At 39.5% G+C, this 22327-nt stretch overlaps 2 protein-coding genes across 6 annotated transcripts in view; both read left to right on the top strand.

The window, feature by feature from the left end:
- The window catches only part of LOC6563482 (homeotic protein ultrabithorax), a 92102-nt gene extending 83490 nt beyond the window's left edge, over positions 1–8612 (top strand). For all 5 annotated transcript variants that reach the window (XM_032737072.2, XM_032737074.2, XM_032737073.2 and 2 more), the window contains one exon: positions 8194–8612. In XM_032737072.2, coding sequence (XP_032592963.1) covers positions 8194–8498 — 305 coding nt within the window. In that variant the 3' untranslated portion in view covers positions 8499–8612. The remainder of the gene's footprint in view (positions 1–8193) is intronic.
- Positions 8613–12670: 4058 nt separating this feature from the next.
- LOC6563483 (modular serine protease) lies at positions 12671–16097 on the top strand. Its single transcript, XM_001990611.2, has 5 exons — positions 12671–12898; positions 13695–14004; positions 14066–14541; positions 14808–15360; positions 15449–16097. The coding sequence occupies exons 1-5, from the start codon at positions 12832–12834 to the stop codon at positions 15942–15944; spliced, it is 1902 nt and encodes a 633-aa protein (XP_001990647.1). The 5' UTR covers positions 12671–12831; the 3' UTR covers positions 15945–16097.
- Positions 16098–22327: the final 6230 nt, after the last annotated feature.

Here is a 22327-nt window from a genome sequence, read left to right as displayed (position 1 = left end):
ATTGAAAAAGCAATTAAAAACGCATTCGATGCGATTCCCCGGAACGATAAGAGACAAGGCAACAAAAAAAAAACAGAACCGAAACACAAACGAAACTGCGCCAACAGCAGCAGCCAGTTGAACGAGTGGGCGTGTCAAATCAGTGGGGCGCTCTCAAATGCAATTAAAAGATACTGAGACTGCCGAGTGTATCTCAAAGATTGCCTGCGTGTACGCACACCACCCCCCACCCCTCTACCCCTCCCACTGAGTGCGTGCTCAGTCCATAAATAATCGCATCTGTCGCTTATCAGTGCGAGCCGCCATTTTGTTGCGCAGTGTAATTTATGTTTGACACTTGCGTTGATTTTTATTGGGCAACACGATTTGAAGAGCCTGCGGAAATGTTGCACATTTCCGTTTCTAGTTGCTGCTCCATAACTCCTCGCGATAGACATCATCAACAAAAACGAAAAGCGAAAAACGAAAAAAGAAAATCAACTGATGACGTCAGCAGTCAGCGGAGAATATTTGTTATGTTTTTAGTTGTTGTCTAATGAACTCTGAAATTGAAAATATATCGCTGACAAAACTGGCCACTGTCCACATCAACATCCACATCAACATCATCATCTTCTATACCAGGCTCCTTCCGCTTGCCGCCTCGCAGCTGCTGCTGCTGCTGTTGTTGCTGTTGCTGTTGAAGCTGGTGCTGATGCTGCCCCACGATATGAAACAGCTTGACATCGTGCCACTTATTTATTTATTTATAATGTCCGACATCGACTTTGGTCTTGGATTTGGCGCTTCTTCTGCCTGCCCGCTGGCTGCTCGCTGCTGGCTGAATAACTTCATTTGATAGTCGCGTCTTCTCTCAAAATGCTTTTGCTTGTGCTTCGCATTTGAACTGTTAAAACAGTTTCTTGCATCCGTCGATGTATCTCTCCGCTGTCGCGTCCCTCCAGCTGTCGCTCTTGTCCATGGAATCGAGCCAAAATAGAGTCGTTGATTATTTAAATGAAGGCACGACAGAGGAGGGCGTTCCACGCACTCACACATGCCCATACTATCTCCGTCTATTTTTCTATATATGTCTGTATGTCTTCTTTCAGTATCTGTATCTGTATCTGTATCCGTATCGGTATCTTTGTCTATGGGAATATGGAAATGGCGTGTTGCGTGCTCAAATTCTGTTTTGTGTTTTGTGTTTTGTTTCTATTTTGTATGTCTATTTCGTGTATTTTGTTGGGGCGTTTACAGCGCTCATTAATTGAGACATTAAGATAAACCCGCAGCGCTTTTTGTTCAGCTTCGACGCCACGAAGCATTTCAGCAGCTCCGTCCACTGGGTCAGTCATCATCCGGAGCGTCAGTCAACCAATGATGGAATTATTATACAACCCAGCATAAATAATATATCTATTCGAAAATAAAAGAAAAAGAAGGAAAGTCATTCAATTTGTGATATGTTCATTGTCTCTTTTAATTGCCTTAACATGGCGGCCAATTCATTTTTGGGTTCGTTTTCAATTCCGCATCCAACATGAAAGCGAAACCACCTTCAACTTGATGAAAAGTTTAAAACATGTCATGCGTGAAGTTTATTGAAACAGTTTAAAAACTATTAGACTATAAGAATGAGCACAGCTTTATACAGATTGATTATTAATAAACTTGAAAGATTGCTTCAATATTATGAATATATGTACATAATAAAAGGTAGATCTTGAAGATTCGTATATATATTATATACATTTTCTATATTGATATATATATTTTATAATTTAAGTTTGTATTTAGCCGGCTTGTCAAGTGTTTTTTAATAGTTATTTATTTGTTCCTAGTCCCGTCGGGATTCGTCTTCAGCTGTTGAGTTTATAAACTCTTTTTTAGCAGAAAAAACATATTGAAAATGTTTTTATTATTATTTTTGTAGTATTTTTAATTATTAAGCACCTTCATTGTTTGCTGTGCAACATATATGAAAATATATCCTGTTTTCTATATATAATGAATATTTAATGTTATATCAAATTACATCGAAAACTCGAACATTTAACTCCTTCCCTTCCCCTCCATTTGCACAAAAGGAATTCCATTAAATTGCAGTACCGTAAGAGCTTTAGCCCATAACTCAAAACTAAATGCAGGGCTGCACTGCCCCCTCTCCTCTGTGCCACTGATAACTGATCTGTGCTCAGTGATCACTCGTTGCGGTGGCCAGGTACTGGAGGCAGAGGAAGGCTACCTGTTGCAACGGCAGCTCGGGCAATGAATTATTTTAATGACGAGCAAAATGTCTGTCTGTGTCTGGCGTGTCCTGCGCATGCGTGAGCAGCAGTTACCGCCATGCCACAAAAACCAGTTTAAGTAACAGTTGACCTCCTCCCCAACGCAACTGCCTTCGGCTGGCGGCCATTGAGCTGCGTTGAGTTTGCACCTTAAAATCAGCCAAAAACTGCGTGCGAGCCCAAAAAAATAAAAAATAAAACTGAGACTTCGTTAAGCTGATTTTATCGTTTCGGCAATTTCACCAGCGGAATGAAGCATTGGAACAGCTCACAGTAGGCTCCATCGACAAAGTGAATGTTGCAGCACAATTATGTTGAATTCTGGGATAATTTGGAAGGTTGTGCATGCCACGAATCGCGCCGCACTTGAAGGCGACGCGTAGATGCCCGCTTAATCATCTTTGGCACATCATTTTGTGGCCCATGCGAATGGGAACACGCACGTGTTTGAGATTGGGTATGGGACATGGGCTGAGGCATTGGCAATCGGTGGCTTTCAAGTGCAGTTTTGCAGCTGTGACATAAATCGCAAAACTCAAACAAACTCAATTACCAAAGTGTCACCAGAAGCTCACCAACTCCCTCCATCTACAGATTCCAGAGTGTATCACTTTGGTGTGTGTGCAATTAAAAGCTGATTGCCTGCTCTAACTAGGCTGTGAGTTTGAGAAAAATTGAAATTCCGACTGTTTCCCTGCATATCCGCAAGATGCAATTCAAAGGTGCACGTGTGTCTGTGTGTGTGTGTGTGTGTGTGTGTGTGTGTGTGTGTGTGTGTGCAGCTGTGCACACCCAAAACGTGTAGCTCAAAATTTGAAGCACATATGCAAAGTGCAGTACAGGCACTGAAAATACATACAGTTGCGACATACAGATACGTATGCGTATATGTATCTCAAAGATTGCGTTCGTGTTCGCAATTGCAACTCAATTGCGCATTTGCCACCGCAAGCATCAATATTCAGCATAGACAGCAACGACATAGGCATCGACCATAATCACGTCTGAGGAAACAGCGGCTGTGCACGCCCCTGCACCACACCAACACCACATCTCTCTGTCTATCTGTATACGCATTGGGAATCGCACTCCCTGCGGCCAATTTAATTGACAGATTTAGTGCACCTCGATTGGCAGTGCGGAAAATTAGTTTTCCGTCTCGCAATCAGCCTTCAGTTAGACTTTCTGTGGCTTTGTGCGTCTGCCAGGCGCATTTAATTGTTTTATCGACACTCTCGACTAGCTGAATTTCCACGACAGGAATATATATATATATATAAGTATACAGATACATATATATATATATTTATTTGTCCGCGTGGGTGCCCCTGCTCCGGCGACAAAAGGTGAAACACGCCCACAAGCGGCACGCACGAAAATAGATTTAATTAAATTGCGAACAAAATGCGTGCGTTGTTCGACTAAGACAAAAGCGACAAGAGCTGGGGTAGTGGATGGGAAGGGGGCGTGTTTCACTATCATACAGTCAATTAATCGATTTCCTATTGATTTCGTTTGTATGTGTGCCTTTTGGTCAAAAGGGTTTCTGTCAAACCACTTCCGGTTGAGCGACTTCCGCACAGCTTTTGCGCTTGGCCTTGATTCAAGGCATAGCAAAAAGGATACACAACTAAAATGTGTCTGTTCATGTGAAACCAACAGCTTTGAATTTTACGAGTATTGTATTGAAATTGTGATTAAATTAATATTTATATGCAGTCTGGCATCACACATACGAGAAGGAACGTAAATATTTTATTGGACTCGGTTATTGATGACAGTTGAACTTTGCTTGTCGATATCTATCTGTAAGTTGCCAAATTAAAACTTGAAAAGGACAAACTGAGAGCTGTTTTGAGCCAAAGATGAGACAGTTCTTAAGATGAATTCGATCGCTAGCCAAGATGCCCGACTTGCTCGTACTTTCTCCGGCTCGTTCACCTCTTTTTCCAGCTAAGCGCTCTTAATTCCAGCGAATTACAAACTAAATTGTTGCCTGATTATCAAAGTGCTTTCTGTCTTTGGCCACGGGCTTAAAGACATGCTTTGCGATGGATTTTTCTCATTTTTTGGGCGCGTGCGTGACATTTTTATGTGCCGGCAACAGCGACGACAAAACAAAACATAAATTAGAGCACAGGGCGGGTAGCAGAGATATCTGAGGCACCGTTGTTTCGGGCAGCTGGGAAGGGAATGTGAAATGCGAAGTGGCAAGTTGCGATGAAATCGAATTAAACATAAGTAGTTGCCTGCCTGCCTCCCTCCCTGCCTGCCAGCCATTGAAGCAGTCTAACTGTAGAGTCGCCTAGCCACCAGACACACACATGCGCACTGCAGTATCTGTGAGTGCTTCTCCAAGTGTATCTGTATCTGTGTGGCTGTGTATATAAATAGTTATAATAGAAGCATAGATCACACGATGCGCCGCATGCAACATGGAGTCACCGTCACCTGGAGATTTATTGGCAACGCCCTACCTTGGGGTGAGTCAATAAGCGAAAGAGATAGAGATAGAGAGAGAGAGAGAGGGAGAGAGAGAGGGAGAGAGTGAGTGTGTGAGGGAGAGAGTGAGCAAGATAAGGCTACTGCGGTGTGGCAGTTGGCCAAAGACGTGGATTTTTTGTTTTGCCCTTGTTTCTGGTTTCTTTTTTTTTTTGTATTTATTTTGTTTTTTTTGTTTTGGGGCTCCGGCTTGGTTCAAAGTTCGCTGCAAAGGCAAACACGTAAACTGTCAAAACTTTAAATCCCACAGGAATTTAAGTTAAAAAATACAACACGTACTGTGCTGCCGGGCCGCAGCTGCTGCTACCCAGGAAGAAGGGCCGCGCTCCCCGCTTAAATAAAAACGAAAATCAGCCGTCAGCACAGCAGCGTAGACAGAACCTTGAAAATGTATCTGAAAGGGAGGCGGCACGCAAAGATAGATATATGAGTGTTCTGCAAAAGATTCTAGTATACCCCACATCTCCATCCACTTCCAGCGCTCGTCTAAATAATCTAAAAAAAAATTTTCGCGCCTTGCCATAGAAAGTTTTATTGTCTAGTTGAAGCCCTTCCCCGCCCCCCTCTGTCCAGCCCCTCGGCCGCACATACCAGCATTTAAATTATGTACTTAGAAATACACAAAAATGCTCCGAAAGTCTACAAAAGAAAATGGCGACGCAGCAGGAGACGTGGCAGAAGCAGCAGCAGCAGCAGTAGCAGCAGCAGCAGCAGCAGCAGCAGCAGAAGAAGAAGACCAAGGCAGCAAAATGAATTTCGCACTTTTTCGCATAATAAATTTTAAACTTGGCCAGTGCTAAAAAAAATGTGAGCCCCGAATAAAAAAAAATAACCCAAAGCTGGGGGGAAAAAAAAATAGAAGCAAACTTTGGTGAAAAGTTTATTTTTGCATACATATCTATATATGTATATATAGCAGTGTATAGTATAGTATAGCAAGGAGGTAAAGAGACAGGAAACTGCGGCAGGCGCGTGACAAATTCCATTTAAAATTGTTGAGCTCAACTCACGTACCACGGCTGGGGGGCAAGTCGGGAGCCGCCTTCTTGTGCCTCCAGTTGTGCCTCCTAAATAAAATGAAACTTTTGCCAACCTCAGTGTGATGTATTCGACTGGCACAGGACATGCGCCAGGACTCGGGGTCACTGCGTGCGAGCGAGCCGGCGACAGCGAGGGCATAAAAGGGCATGCGAGGAGGTTGTGTTGGAGGGCCCAAGTTGAGGCGCTGAGATTTAAGTTAATCAGCAAACAGGTTTAGTGCTAAATAAATGTATTTATGCGTTCACGGGTTGCCATTTTATTCGTATTATTTGCATGTGAAACCAATGCGAGAGCAGCTTGTTGAGGGGGGTGGGGGCGACAACCACTGAATTGGAATTGTAAAGATTCTGGATCTGTGAGTGGAAAACAACCAAACCAAGACTATGTATTTGATTTTGTCATATGATATTCGGCTTTATGATAATTTGTCTATGCCAACAATGAACAACCAACAAATATTGTATTAAATAATTTATACTCAAAGCTTAGCACGCTTTCTGAACAGGCAAATTCCGAATTAGAAACTAAACAATTTATTTACATAGAGCAGCCCAGTCTGCTTGATAATGAATAATTATAAAATGTCCAAATGATTTATAGTATTCATAAACATATTTCACAGCTATTTATCAATCTGACGTGTTATCGTCTATAATGAATCTGATGTATAAAAGTCAGTAATTTCACAGATTTTCTCTCATATACTCAATAATTTGTTTACATTTTGTCGCATATTTAAATCCCTTGCTATAAACAAAATAAAAATATACATTTTGCTTATATTTCATACAGTAAATAATTTCTTTGTTGCATGGCGAACAATTTTATTTTCATATCGCTTTAATGGTCTATAAAATGTACTCGCCATTTATTTAACGTGTGTCTGCTGGGCAAGTGTACATGCATACATATGTATATAATGTGTATGTATGTATGTATGTATTTACAGACATAGTAAGACATGCACAGATACAGATACTCGTACATAGTGCCATGCTGAAATACTCATATGCGAGTAAATGTGAAAGATAAATGCGTTTTCACTTTATGACTTTCGTGTCGGCATAAATTTGTTAATACCTTTAGGCCAAATTTATAACATAATAAATGCTCATAATATTTAACTTAACATTTTGCCAGGCCAGGCCAGGCCAGGCCAGGCCAGGCCGGGGCGAACCAGACTCAAACAGCGCCCCAATAAAATGCGAAAGTTACTTAACATTGTCCATTGGCAACAGAGGCAACCAAGCTACGAAAGCTCAAGTGATAAAATCTCTCCAGCTCTCTTCGCAGCTCTTCTCGTTGTGCATAAATGCAGTCGAGAATATGAGCACGTGCGTGTGTGTGTGTGTGTGTGTGTGTGTGTGTGTGTGTGCTCACATAAAATTGAGTTATTGCACTTGAGGCAAATTAAACTTCATAAATATTTAAAATCAGAGATTAACACGCCAGAAAGGCAGAGCCTACAGAGAGAGAGAGACAGAGAGAGAGAGAGAGAGAGAGAGAGAGAGAGAAAGGGAGAGAAACAATTGTTGAAGTGCAGTCAGATTAAATGTGGTTGTTTTTGTTGTTGTCTACTTTTGTGACTGGCCAATTAAAGTTGCATTACAATGGCATAACTGCAATTTAAGTGGCACACGGGCACAACGTCACTGCAAGCCTGCCAGTCAGCAAATGCAACATGCAACGTGCAACGTGCAACGTGTAACTCGACTGACAGCAGCAACTTTGGACAGTGGTTGGCGGCGGCGGCACGGCAGCAAACGTTCAATTTAAAGTAACGATCTCCTTGCCAAAGATACAGATACAAACAAACTGTAACTTCAAGCAACAAGCCAACGGGCCAACGGGCCAACAGCCAACAGCCAACTGCCAATGGCAATAAAAATGAAATGAATTTTTTTTTTTTTTGTCTTCTGTTTGGTTTCTTGGTTTTTGTAACTTGTAGCCGGCCTACGTCAAAATGTTGCTGATCCGTTGCTGAAAAATTTATATTTATGTTTTGACAACAACAAAAGCAAAAAAAAAAAAGAAGAATAATAAAAAACAAAAACAGAAGAAAAAAAACCAAACGATGTCTGCTGCAAATTTTGCGAAATGATTTTTCAATTTAATATGCTTGTTGAAATGTTTATAAACGGTCCAAATGAGGCAATTGAACCCACACTCGCTGTCTTGCTTTGTCAAATGAATTCCCTTCCCCCCTGCCCTGCCCGATAAATAATGACATCAGCTGAAAATGGCATATTGAACATATAATGAAGCTGGCCGAGCTGCTTAATTGCGATTTCAACAGACATTTAAGGCTGATGTGATACTTTAATTATCAATTATACTCTAGACTTGTCTAACAGATAACTCTTGTATTCTCTCGGAACAGGCACAAATGGGCTGAGGAGACGCGGCCGACAGACTTACACCCGCTACCAGACGCTCGAGCTGGAGAAGGAGTTCCACACGAATCACTATCTGACCCGCAGACGGAGAATTGAGATGGCGCACGCGCTGTGTTTGACAGAGCGACAGATTAAGATCTGGTTCCAGAACCGGCGGATGAAGTTGAAAAAGGAGATTCAGGCGATCAAGGAGCTCAACGAGCAGGAGAAACAGGCGCAGGCGCAAAAGGCGGCGGCGGCAGCAGCTGCGGCGGCGGCGGTCCAAGGCGGGCATTTAGATCAGAATTAGGTTGAATTATATAACTGTACTGTGCTGCGTGCAGAGCAGAGCAAGAAAATTGTAACAAATAAAGTAAACCATTTACTTAACTTAAATGAATAATTGAATAATTGATTAATTGATTAACACTAAAATTGACAATTATAATATTGATTTTGATATTGATAAATGAACTATTTCAAATTGTTTGAAAAGCAACCGAAAATACGTAAAAAGCAAACAGCAACAAAATTACAAATAAATTTCCTAGACTCTAAGTGAATGCAAAAACGAGATGGAAAATAAAATAAAAAGAGTTGTGGATGGAACACAAATCTATTTATCCTAGATACATACGTACATATATATGCATATATGTAATACAAAATACAAAATACAAAATACAAAATACAAAATACGAATACGAATGCAAATGCAAATATAATTTAAATTCCACAATGAGAGGTAGAAGTAAACTATTTGAAAATTGTTTGCCCGCGTAAGATTTATGTTTAAAACGAGCAAAATTTTCTTTTCCAAAAATTCTGTTCAAATGTTGTTTACGACCAATTTCCCCACACACACCCCTGCCCACCCCGGCCCATCCACCATCATCACATCCAATAAAAATCCCTTTGTTGCTTACTGCTATGTTTAAATTATTGTTTTCGAGAAGAAAAGAAAATCAAAGAAAAATTAAAAATACTCATACAAAATGTTAAAAGGAATAAATTTAAATTCTGTTGATATGAATTTTTGTAAGACGCGTTTTTAAACCAATTGAAAAGAGAAAAAACAAAAATTACGTAAAAACAAAATTATTGAAAATTTAACTTAAATATAAATAGAATTTGTTAGCAAAGTAAAAGTATATATATAATAAAAAACAAAACAAAAAACAAATATAGAAAACTAACAAGAACAAGAAAGATGAAGAAGATAGAGGAGAGGAGAATTACAATAATATAATACAAAAATGTGTATAGTTCGTGCTTAAAATTAATGCAATTTTAGTTAACTCTGTTTAATTTACAATTAATTTGTTTAGTTTTCGTCCTAGGCTTTTTAAGCGTGCAACAACACACCACAAACAACAACAACAACAAACAAACAAACAAACAAACAAAAACAACAACACAAGTGAAGCTGTTTTCTTTAAGTAATTTTTAAAGTTTTTTAAACTAAATTAAATCCTAATTTTATTATGTTTAGTTTAATGAAAAGCGTTTATGAGATTATCTGACAACAACAAGCAGAAAAACAAAAACTTTGCCACGGCAAAACGAATAAATTATTGGTTTTGAAAAAATCTACAAAAAAAAAAAACGAAAAAAAAAAAACAAAAATCAAAGAAAAACGAATGAAATAGTTGTGTTATTATTTTAGTTGCAATTTTTGTTGTTTCGTTTTGTCTCCACATATGGAATTAGAGCTTAGAGTTCTTGATATCGACGGGTCGTTCTGATCGGCTCCGTGTTTATTATTGTTTGTGCATGCGAAATTGCTTTTGATCTCGTTTCGTTAATTGTTCGTAAGTAGAGATGAGACACCCTTACCCGATATCATTATCGATACCGATAGCACCTTCGATATCTCGGCCCAGCAACGAGCTGTGCTCGAAGCGAGCTCTGAGATGGAGATGGATTTAATGCCACTATTTTCAGTTCGATTCACCTAAGGGCTAACCCAAGCAACCTTCACAAGATGTATACGTAATTAGCGCGTAAGGTTCAACAGATAAACAAAACTATATATATATATATATACATAAAAATATATATATACATATAAATATATATATATATATATTTATATTTATGTATTTTACATGCAAATCGAGTATAAATGAACAACAATAAGAGAATATTTGCAAACAGACGAAAAGTGCGTAAGAAATAAGTTAAATGTTATAGATTTTAATGGCAAGCAAACGAAATGAAATGAAATGAAACAAATACATACGTAAATATACAAAGATGCGTGGCAAACTTGGCTAAAAGAGGTCCAGCACCCAGCACCCATAATCCCTCTAACCTCACCCTTCCCCTCCCCCATTTATCCCACAAAGGAAAAGAAAAAAAGAAGAAGCTAAAAATACAATACTTAAATGATTTAAATGTGAATTGTCGTAGCAACGGATATACGTAAAATGAAACGGAGCGCGTCGGCGTTAGAATTTATTGCATTCTACAAAACTTACCTAGTACTACTTACTTACTATGTAATAATATACCAATGTACATACCTATGTACGTAAATACGTAAAATATACAAACAAATACAAATATGTACGTATTATTAAATGGCTGCATTGCGAGTATTGTACATTCTTGTGGCTTGTTTACTTTACCCCACACACAGCCCCACACACCACACACCACTCACCACACACCACTCACCACAACCTAATTGACATTACTAATGTTTTTTCTAATCCTAACACTCATGTATAAACGATGCAATGATAACGATAACGATAACGATAAATATTTCCCCTCCAACCCTTGAAATGAACATGAAAGAATTGGTCATTTTTTGTAGGGTAGACAAATCGTTTACACTCGTATACTATGTAATTCTAATTTAACGCCATTCTATGTTAGCACCGTAAGTTGTAAATTATCAATATAATCTATACGTACTATGAATAAATGGAAACAAAAACCAACCAGTGAGAATGTGGTAAACAAAATAAAACGAATAAAAATTTGAACTAAAACTCAGAAAAAAACAATTGACTTTCGTATCTGAAACACGGAGGGCGCCGCTAGCCAGCGCCATCTGCAGCTTGTTAAGCACAACGTCAAACACAGCGACAGAAAGCTCATAGGTACAAGCAAAAGTTATTGTTGGTTTAGCTATTCTCCGAAAGAGGGCGCCACTTCAGAAAACAGTTCTGCGCCTTAGCCACCCTGTATGTGCTACATTAAATCGATGAGTGCCGCCTAGTTCCAGACTCTAATCAGATCTATCGATGACAAAAGAAGGCAAATAATTGGCGTAACTTATGCATGAACTGAACTAATATAATAAAATTGAAAGCATTACATTCGAGATGTTCCCATTAAAACGAAGTTTTCATTTCGAATAATTTTCGATTGCTCTGCTCATGTATATGCCTGAAAGTATGCTACATTTTATTGTTGTTCTGTGTTCTTTGCGTTCTTAGAGTTTGGGTTCTTAGATGGAATACAGTTCGAGAGATAGACTCTAACGCACCACATATTTGGAAAATGTAAGCGGATTTTGGCGTGTTGGAGCTAATTTTGTAGAACAGTACGTGTCCCCAGTCTTATCATATATTGAAAATTTCTCACACAATTGTGTGTACTGCCTAAGAGTATGCATTAATTTTTGCAATTTTGGAGTTATTTAATTTACTTCTGAGGTATGCAGCGTTTTTATTAAAATTGACAAGAATTTGTCTTCACTTTGATTAAAATTTACTTTTTCCTGATAATTCAATTACTATTGTTATTTCTCCAATACAAAAAAAAAAATTAAATATTATTTCTTTGTAATGAAATATTTTGTTCTATCTGAAATCTATCGGAGAAATTATGTTTTCTGTTAAAAAATCATGATAATCTACGGTTGCTAAAAACATATATTTATTAAGATTTTTATTACATTTTTTATTTATTAATCTTTAAATTATAATTATTATTAATTAATTTTGTAAGTCCATATTTGGCTAAATAAAATCTATAAACTTTTTTGTATATGTTATTTCCCGGATAAATGTACATTTCCCCGTTGACATTCAAACTAGTTTAATCAATATTTTCAATTTAATCAACTCTATGGAAAGAATCGCATTTAAATCAGTAATCTTCTCTTCTTTATTTCTCCGATTGCTCTTCAGAGCGGATTTTCGTTGAGTTCATACTCTTAAAACTCGTTTGGCATTTAACAGTCTCGGCGCTGATACCCTTTTTGAGGCGAGTTGTGGTATTTTTACACATATACAAAACGAACGAAAATTAATTTTTTAACTTTTATAAATCTAACACGTGTAAAAATTATTATAGGTAGAATGCTATTGACTGACATTATTTAAATTATTACCGTAGAGCGTTATAACATTTTATCATAGCTGACATGGGTCGAATGTCTTTGGTAATTGCTCTAGGGTATCTCAAATTCGTCATATTGGAAATATTTTCACCCATATCAATTGCTGTTTCAACATGAGTCAAGTCAGTTTGAATTGTGCTGTCGATCGGATTGATTGTATGTGCTCTCTGAAAGGCAATCATCTAAATTAAAACTCGCATCAATATATAAGTTAACGCAATTACTGATGCATGTGCATATCCATATCAAATATTTCTGAAAATACTTCAATAGTAGAACAGAAAATATGATATTCAAATATACCGCATCACATTTGCTGCGCATCTGCCTGATTTCATTGAGTTTCAGTGCAAGTAAGTAAAGTTCGGAATGATAATACCAATTGGTCTATTAATAAATGCCTAATAAACATACAATGTCTACACACACTCTCACACTATAGCTGCACTTTAAGCATGCTAATATATATATGTATGTGCTTGTGTGTGTATGTGTGTGATCGTGAGACCCGTTGCCGTAAACTTGATTTGAGCCAGCATTGTGATTTCTTGGTTCTCAACAATGAGCAGATAAGAAATTGAAACTAAACTGAGAGAAGAGAGCCATAGAGATTAAGAGAATGCGGAGCAGCCCGGCCACTTTAGCTCTCTGTTATTGTTTCTGAGATGCATAATTTAAATAGAGATAACAACAAATGTATCTTCAATAAAATATGTGATAAACAAATGAGATCAGAATGACTTAGATTTTAGCTTTGGAAAAGCACTTAATTGTGAACAAGTTCTCAGCGTGAATTTGATTATTTTTACCTAAGTAGTAGTTCATCTACAATATACTCTCCTCAGACTTTTTGCCAATTAAATATTGAGTTCTTACGGTTATCAACATCTGAACTAAATGGTATAAATACATCAATACACAATTGATTATACTTTTTCATATATGTGAACACGCGTATATTTTTTATAATTCAAATACTTTTGAGAGCAAAATACTCAAACAGATAATGTTGAATTTTTTTATTATTTAGTCCTACATATAAATGTGCATTCAGAGAATAAATTTCTAGAGTTAAAGCTAATCAAATACTTAATAATAATACAGGATCTGTTTATGACACCTGATAATCATTTTGTATATGCCAAACAGAATCAGTTTATGGTGCTTGTGGCGCCACGAAGTTCGAGTGCGATAATGGCAGCTGCATTTCACAGTTCGAGGTGTGCGACGGCGTCAAGAACTGTCCAGATGGCACCGACGAGACGGGCATTACTTGTGTGTCCCAGAGGGAGCACTGCTCTAAGCCCTTCTTCCAGTGCAGCTATGGGGCATGTGTGATCGGCACGGCGAGCTGCAATGGAGTCAAGGAGTGTGCCGATGGCTCGGATGAGACGTTGCTGCGATGCGGCACCGATGATGACATACGCGACTTCGAACGCCGCCTGCAAGGCAACTGTCAGTGAGTAGCATTTGCTTAGTGATTATCCCATGCTCTAGATTACAGCGTCGATTTATTGCAGGATCAATGAGATAAAATGTCCCTCTAAAATATGCATTGACAAAACCAAATATCTGTGCGATGGAAAGGATGATTGCGGTGACGGCTATGATGAGTCCGTCACGCTGTGTGGACACCTTGATTGTCCGGGCTATTCCTTCAAGTGCGCCAATGGCGCTTGCATTTCCAAAACGCTAGCGTGCAACGGCAAGAATGACTGCTTTGATGGAACCGATGAGGCACCACTACTGTGCAACACTACCTCAAGACCGGAGAAAGATATACCGCTTCCCGAGTCCAGAGATCAGTTGGGCTGCCCATTGCCGTATATAGAAGAGCGTCCCATACTAAAGGATAGATCGGGCACCATTCTGCAACCGCCCATTGTCAGGGCAACCGTCTACTTTTCCTGCCATCCCGGCCACTTCCTCGAAGGACCCGAGAGCAGCCACTGCGCTAATCGCCAATGGAGTCTGCACATTGTGCCCAAGTGCGTGAGTGAGTAGCTCTGAAAAGAAATTCTAAAAAGTAGCAAAAGAAGACGATGGTTTTGGAATTGACAATCGTTTTTACTTTAAAAATGTTAGCGTTTTTCACAGCGATTTTTTTTATCAAAGTTGTAATACATATTTATTAGAAAGTGCAGTACTTTGAGATAACTGAAAGCAACATCATCACATACAAACTAGCTGCATTAAAGCATTCTTAATTTACATATCAACTGATGGTAATAGTAAATGGATTGATATCTTCATTGCTTTCAGAATACTGTGATGCCTTGAGGGACTCGAGTGGCCACTCTGCGGATCTGTTTAACGGCTATTCGACTAGACCCACTTGTGTTTTCAATGGCCAGCAGGTGAATTGTGCAGAACGATATCATCCACCTGGCACCGAGGTCACGTTCGTGTGCGCCACCGGCTTCCAGACGCTGCAGACCAGTCTGCCGAGCATCAAGTGCCTGTCCAGTGGATATTGGAGTCGCGACCGCGTGCGCTGCGATCAGGAATGTGGCCAGATAGCAACACCCCTTAAGCAGTTCTCGGCATTTGGTTACTCCGTCAACAACACTGCGGTTCCCTGGCACGTCGGCATCTACGTGAATCACACCGAGCTCAACTACAACTTCGTCTGCGGGGGAACTCTCCTCACACCGGATGTGGTCATCACGGCTGCCCATTGTGTCTACAGCGATGTGTCCTCGCAAGTTTATAGCGTTAACACGTTTCTCGTGGTTGCCGCCAAGTTGTACAGGAACTATAATGATCGCACCAATGAGGATCGCATGCAAGAAGTTCAGGACATCATTGTGCCACCGTGAGTAAAATCAACTTAGCTTAGAGCAAAGTTTACTTGGATACTACGGCTGGATAACTAATGGCTATATTAATTGTATCTGTTACAGTCACTACAAGGGGCGTGAGGATAACTACTTGAACGATTTAGCGCTGATCATACTGAAGAAGCCCTACGATCTGAGCAACGTGATACGGCCGATTTGTGTGGCCTTCTCCAATTATGCGGAGAGGGAGAAAATCAACAATGCCGTGGTCGGCAAATTCGCCGGCTGGAACTTTGAGGATAAGCGCGAATTGCAGTTTGTGTTAGCCACATCGAAAGCGAACTACGAGTGCGCTGCAACTCTGAAGGACATTAGCTCCGATAAGTTCTGCATGTACCCGACGGGAAAGGCCTTGGCCTGCCAAGGGGACAGTGGTGGGGGATTCACGGCCGAGCGCGGGACCTCATCTGGGAATGCGGTGCGGCACTTCCTATATGGCGTGATTAGCAGTGCTCCGAACGCGGGCCAATGTGCCCACAGCTTGATAACTCTTACCAATATACAATATTTTGACGTAATGATCAAGGATGCCATGAAACAAAGTGTATTTAGATCTTAACTTACTTTAAATATTTGAATAGAAGACAATTATTTGTGGACGGGACAAGTGAATATATATATTTACCTCCAATTACTTATACATATAAAATAGATATGATACATACAAAATAGATGTTAAAGAACAGTCATACAATTGCATATGCCATATGAATATCTTGGCGTTTTCTTTTTCTTTTTCTTTTTCAGTTTATGTCCCTGTGTCCTGTTCTCAATATGTCATTGTGGACATTTTACAGAACATCAAAGTTGTTAGGCTCATAAATTAGCAAACCCCAGTTGAGCCCGCCAGCTTTCTTTCGCTTCGATTCGTTTTGTTTCGTTTCGATTCGCCAACTATCTTTTGTACGGTTGGAGCCATTTGTAATTTTTTGCTGGAAAAAGAACTGCAAACAAATTTTAGTCCACTTCTGTTTTATGGCAAATTAATGGAGCGACATGCTGTCCATGTTCAAACCAAACTGCGCCTGTCCGCGCTGCGCCCTCCACTCGAGCCTAGCAGGTGGCCTGGCCTTTAGGCCGCCTTTAGGCGGCAGCAGTGTTACTTCCAGCTAGCCCCAAGCCCAGAACTTGCCCATCACTGAACCATGGCCCACCACCCCTGACCAGCAGTGCCGTTCGCTTTGGAGCTCCTGTTTGTTTCACACATGCCAAATGAATGAGTTTTTTTCTGTGTTTTTTGTTTTTTTTTGTTTTTTTTTGTTTTTTCATTTGCAGCTGTCGATTCGGTGCTGTGTGGGAGTTGGTTTCTTTTGCCGACTTTGCCATGTTGCCAGCCGAGCTAACATATTGGACATTTATTATTTTCGTGAGTGTTTTTGCTCGTCGGGTAAATTATGGCGCTACAGCTAGCTGCTGGGTGCGGGGGAGGAGAAGGGATCCACTATTGCCCCACAGCCAGCAGTTCATTTGTTGCATTGTCGCCACAAAATTGGTTCGTACGACGATAACGCTTAGTTGGGTCAGATTAGATCTGCTTTTGTGGCCCGTTTTTAGCTGATAATAAGAGTAAGTAAGAGAGAGAGAGAGAGAGAGAGAGAGAAAGTGGGGGGGCTTGCATTGTTGCGGAGGAGTGTTAAATTAATAATTGCATAAATTTTACATGTGCTGTTGCATGAATTATGGGCGGCGCAGCATAAATCGCGAATAATGTGCGCACTGGCCGTGTGAATATTTATTGCTGTGACTGTAAATCATCAAACCATAAACGCACTTGCAACGCCTAGCGGTCACCCGGTGGCAAATGCACTCATTCCAAATTCCAAACTGTCCCCTTTCGCACAACACACATCGAGTTTTTTTTTTTAAATTGAATTTACCAAGCGAAGCGAAGAGATTTCATCAAAAGCATTTTGGATCCATTATCATATATGAACTTGAAAATTAAGCAATTTGATTTTTTTTTTGCTATGATGGACTGTACAAATATTAATTACTCGCATTTTGCCATTCAATTTTAAGTCCTTTTATTGCAACTAATTTCTATAAATGCATTTTAATGCATTTGTATTGGGGCATGGATTGTCCCCCTGGCAGACCACAGCATTGCATTGTTTGCACATTTTTATGGAATTCGTGAAAATGCACACATGATAAATGAATGCGCGAAATTAATGAAGTCGCACAATTGTTGAAATATATATCTGCAGAATATTTTATAATTAAAAAATGGCTTCTATGTAGATATAAAATGATGATAATTACAATTTTTGGAAAATGGAATGGATATCTTTTTACATAATTGTCCATTTATTTATTTACTTATCCACTGAATGAATTGCATATCTATTTTCTAATTCTATATCCTCTTGCCCTAATTATTTATACATTTTGGATTTGGCAGCGCAAAACGCTATTCACACGCAGTAATCACAATACACTGTGAATATATCTAGAAACTTAAGGTTCGAGGAGTGTATATATATATTTATATAAATATCAATGTGTGTATGCAGAATTGGGTAAAATGGTAGCCAATTCACCCTTTTAAAATGAAGCACTTCCGACACATGCGGCCATTATTCTTAATACACGCATGGAAATGAACAGAAATTCGCCCAATAAAAGTTCAATGCCATAAATTAAGAGCATCCTTGCCAGGACGGCGGCTAGCAGGGCCAGCTGGAAGGGGGCAGGCAGGCTGGCTGGCTGGCTGGCTGGCTGGCTGGCTGACAGGCTGAACAGTTAAGCTGGGGCAAGCAAACAGCTGGCCAGACGGGCGGGCAGCCAAAGCTGCATTGGCGCCTGCTGCAACTGGCAAAAATGGTTCTGGTGCTGGTGCTGGTGCTGGTGCCTGTGTCGCTGTCGGTGTTGTTACTGTGTGTCCACAGTAAAGGTAATGCTGACCGTTGGCCAGAGATATGCGATCAGTAAATATGTTTCCGCTTTGCCAGCTAATACACTTCCTATTTAGTTTCCGGTTAGAGCTGAGCTTAAATCTGAGCTGCTTTTCAGCTCGCTAAACATTCAAATCTCCAGCTGCTGTCGGGATGTGGAGCGCTAAGGCTGATGCAAGTTGCGCAGCGAAACAAAAATATGTAAAACCGAGAAAACTGAGAAAACATTACTCTCAGCTGGCGCGCTGTGAACTCCAACACTTTGATGCCTTGCAATCATTTAATTTTCTGTATACCGATGTACATACTTACATGAATTTCAAAGAGGATGAGAAGAGCTGGCCGAGTGTGTTGCACAGGACGCGCGCTTAGATTTATGGCTGGGTGGCCGACAAAGTGTCTGCGGTTCGGTCAGCATCCAAGAACAACCGCGTGGGAGTAACCCAATCAAGACAGAGAGAGAGAGAGAGAGAGAGAAGATCGAGAGAAAGGAGGAACTTTTTAATAGCTGCTGCTCGCCAATTGTGTTAAGCTAAAACTTTGGCGCTAAGCGCAAAACGAGAATAAGGCAAAAAGTTGTCAGCGCAGAGATGAGAAACTTGGCCAAGTCAAAGTCAATCCAAGAAGTGGGGCTGCGGCGAGTGAGGGTAGTTGTGTGTTGGTAATGTTTTGCGCAAAAATTGTCAAGTTTTTGCGGTGCATTGCAGTTTTCCAGACGAAAGTGCAGCGCTCGCATTTGAACCAGAAACCGGAAATCGGAAGCACTCCATTCAATCTGTGAACTAGCAGCCACCATCAGTCACGAGCTCCTGCTGCTCCTGCTGCTGCTGCTGCACTGAAATGAGAAATTCCCTTTTTATTTAAATTGAAGAGAAAAACAGCATTGTCTGTTTCCAGAGCACAGAGCTCGGAGCTACTGCTGAGTTTTCCAAAGGCGCTTCCGGCGCGAGGAAGATGAATGTTGTGCCACCAACAACACGATGACGCCAATAGTTTTTCAACTCTCTGGCTGGGTCTGGCTTTGGCTATTTGTTGACTCAGCGAAATGCCAGCCAACCTAAGTAAAATTAAAGCTCTAACTCCCACATCCAGTTAGCTTTATCTATCATAAATATACTCCTTATGCAGTGTTCTGTCAATGCTTCGATAGATAAAATGAAATTAGACAGCTTTCTTTCAGTCACGTAATATTTTCAGCGGCTGCGAGCATATATACAGAAAAACTGGTTCGATTTAGTGTATAAAATAACGAGTTGCTGAGCATCAAATTCAATGAATTTAAATTGCGCCAAACATTTATTATCCATTTCAGAATAGATATGCTCGAATATTTACCAGATGTGCTCAATCAGGCTTAAGATTTACGTATAACAAGAAATTACAAAATTAATGATCTAGTCGAGAGATAGAGAGAGAGAGAGAGACACACACAGAGAGAGAGAGAGAGAGAGAGAGAGAGAGAGATCGACTAGCAGATATCCTGACACGTTTTGGCTAACAGAATCTGTGCGTCTTATCAGAACTTATTACAGTTGCTCAATATATGTGTATATATAATATATATAATTCGGAAGAGAATATCTCACATTTGTGTATTTTATTGCTATTGAAAGCGGATTCCCATCGATATTCCCGAAAATTATGAAATAAAAGCTTTTTGGTTTAGATAAGTTAAAAGTTTACTGGCCAGAAAGTTGAGATTTCAATGTAAATCACAGTTTCAATAAGCTTATAAAAGATTAAATATGATCTGCTGTTAGTGCTTAATCAACCTTACCTGAATCAGGCAAAAAATATATGTAATTTTTTGGATCACGTATAGAAATAAGAGCCCCGATTTGGACATATGTAGTTGCAAATTTTGGATAGCTAAGCTCAAATAATAAGAGAATAATTATCCTCTATATAATTTTTTTGCAGATTCGGCTCCCCGGAGCTGGGATACAACAACTTTACAAGGCAGCTGATATTTTGCACAGAGAATGGAACCAAACTGGGAAATCAGAAATCAATATTTCTTACATGCTTCACACACACTTCAATCGAAATCATGGCTGATATTAGCTTTCATAAGATAATGTATATTAATTTGATAATTATATTCCATTCTGGTTTTGTTGGGCAGCTGGTTATGAAGAGTCCTTAACTGAGTTTCTACATCCGCACCAAACATCATAAGCAGATATGCGTTCAAATAAATAATAAAATAAATCAAATAATAAATTGAATAAATAAATAAATAATTTACTTGTTTTCATCATTCACTCAGCTTTCCACCAATATGATATAAGATGCTCAAGAATTGGGACACATTAATTAAACCAACACTAAGATTACCAATTAATTCTTTCAAAAATTGGTAAAAGAAAATGGTTGTGATCCCTAAATATAACTTTGTCTTACTGTGTGAAACAAATTTGCATAGGAATTGAAGTAATTCGAAGAAGTAAACCAAAAGTGCTGATTTCAACTCAGTTATAGGCAGTAATCTTGAGCATACCTTTGAGCGCTGAGAAAATTGATTAACACTGGTTTTGCGGATAGTTCTCTCTTTTCGATTCACCCAAGAGTATGCAATGAAAAGTATTAATGTGGTTGAAGTATTCACTTCGATATTGTATTGGACAAAAAGTTTAAATTCAACATTTAATTTAGCAAATAGGCATTATACTTAAATAAATCTGATCATTTATGGCAGATAGTTTTAGTTGATATTAGTTAGCTTACGCCTCAGCTACAACTCCGAAATTAAAGAATCGATGTGGTATTAAAAAATTAACTCCATAACTGTGTTTTGTGTGTGTGTAGTGTGTTGTGTGTGTGTGTGTGTGTGTGTGTGTGTGTGTGTGTGTGTGTGTGTGTGTGTGTGAAAGAAGACGAGCTGCTTAAAAACTTATCAGCGCTTGAGGCAATTTCCATGTGATAAGGCCAAATGGCAGCGGAAAGTGTGAGTGGTTTTTAGCCCTTAACCGGATTAGAAGGCATTTTATGTGCCATTGGATTGGGGCGGTATCGCAAGCACACACACACACACACACACACTCGAACACATACTCACACATACACACACACATATAACGCATTATTGTCCTGCATAGGTGTTGGTGATATTTTGAAAAGGGATAAAGAGACAACTTGCCCGACAAATGTCGTTGTCTGGCATTGCCCAAAAGGATGTGTGTGTGTGTGTGTGTGTCTGCAGGAACATCCATAAGTGTCATGTTCGGTATCCTCATTCATCCTTGGCGTGCACGCACGTTTTTTGCGTCCTTTTTGTTTTATTATGTGCACGAATGTCTATATACATATATGCTGTATATATATACATATATTTATATATATATATGTATGTGTATACATACAAAAGTACGTGTGTGTGTGTGCGTGAGTGCGAGCCAAATAAATTCCGTAGCGCTAGAACCAAAGATTTATTATCAAATTAAATTTCTGACAGAATTTATTGCTTTATCTCTCGCCAAACATAGTTCTTTTGCCTCTCGGCAGCATCAGTAACACTCCACCAGCCGCCAACATTCATCCAACAAACCAACCAACCAACCAACCAACCATCCAACCATCCAACGAAACCCTGTTCTGAAAACCGAGCCACTTTCAAGTCCGTGCATATCCTGAATCGTTCCTGTTCTGCGTTACTTCTCCGGTAAACAAGCTGCGCAAATTTCATTTGCACTTTGGTTTTTTTTTTTGTTGTTGTTGTTTGTACTTTCTTTATTTTGTTGATGTTGTTGTTTCTGTGTTTTGCTTATAAAATTTATAGAGAACAAATTTGGACAATATGCGCGCATTATTCTCGCGTGTTTCGTACATTTATTTCCTGTTGATAGCAACACGCACACACTCACACACACACACATGGAATTGTGTGTTCAGTTCATAAAGCGCGGAGTCGCCTCGCGTTTTCTGTGTTGTTTGGTTGCTGCTGCAAAACGGGGCGTCACATTAGCAGCACCACGAACAGAGGCATAACACCCGCTGCCCCTTCCCACTTACAGATGATGCATCGCTGTTGCCGCTTTTCCATAATTAA

The sequence above is a fragment of the Drosophila grimshawi genome, unplaced genomic scaffold (assembly GCF_018153295.1).
Source record: "Drosophila grimshawi isolate 15287-2541.00 unplaced genomic scaffold, ASM1815329v1 contig_311, whole genome shotgun sequence".
In the NCBI taxonomy this organism is placed as follows: Eukaryota; Metazoa; Arthropoda; class Insecta; order Diptera; family Drosophilidae; genus Drosophila; species Drosophila grimshawi.
This window is presented reverse-complemented; position numbering and strand designations above follow the sequence as displayed.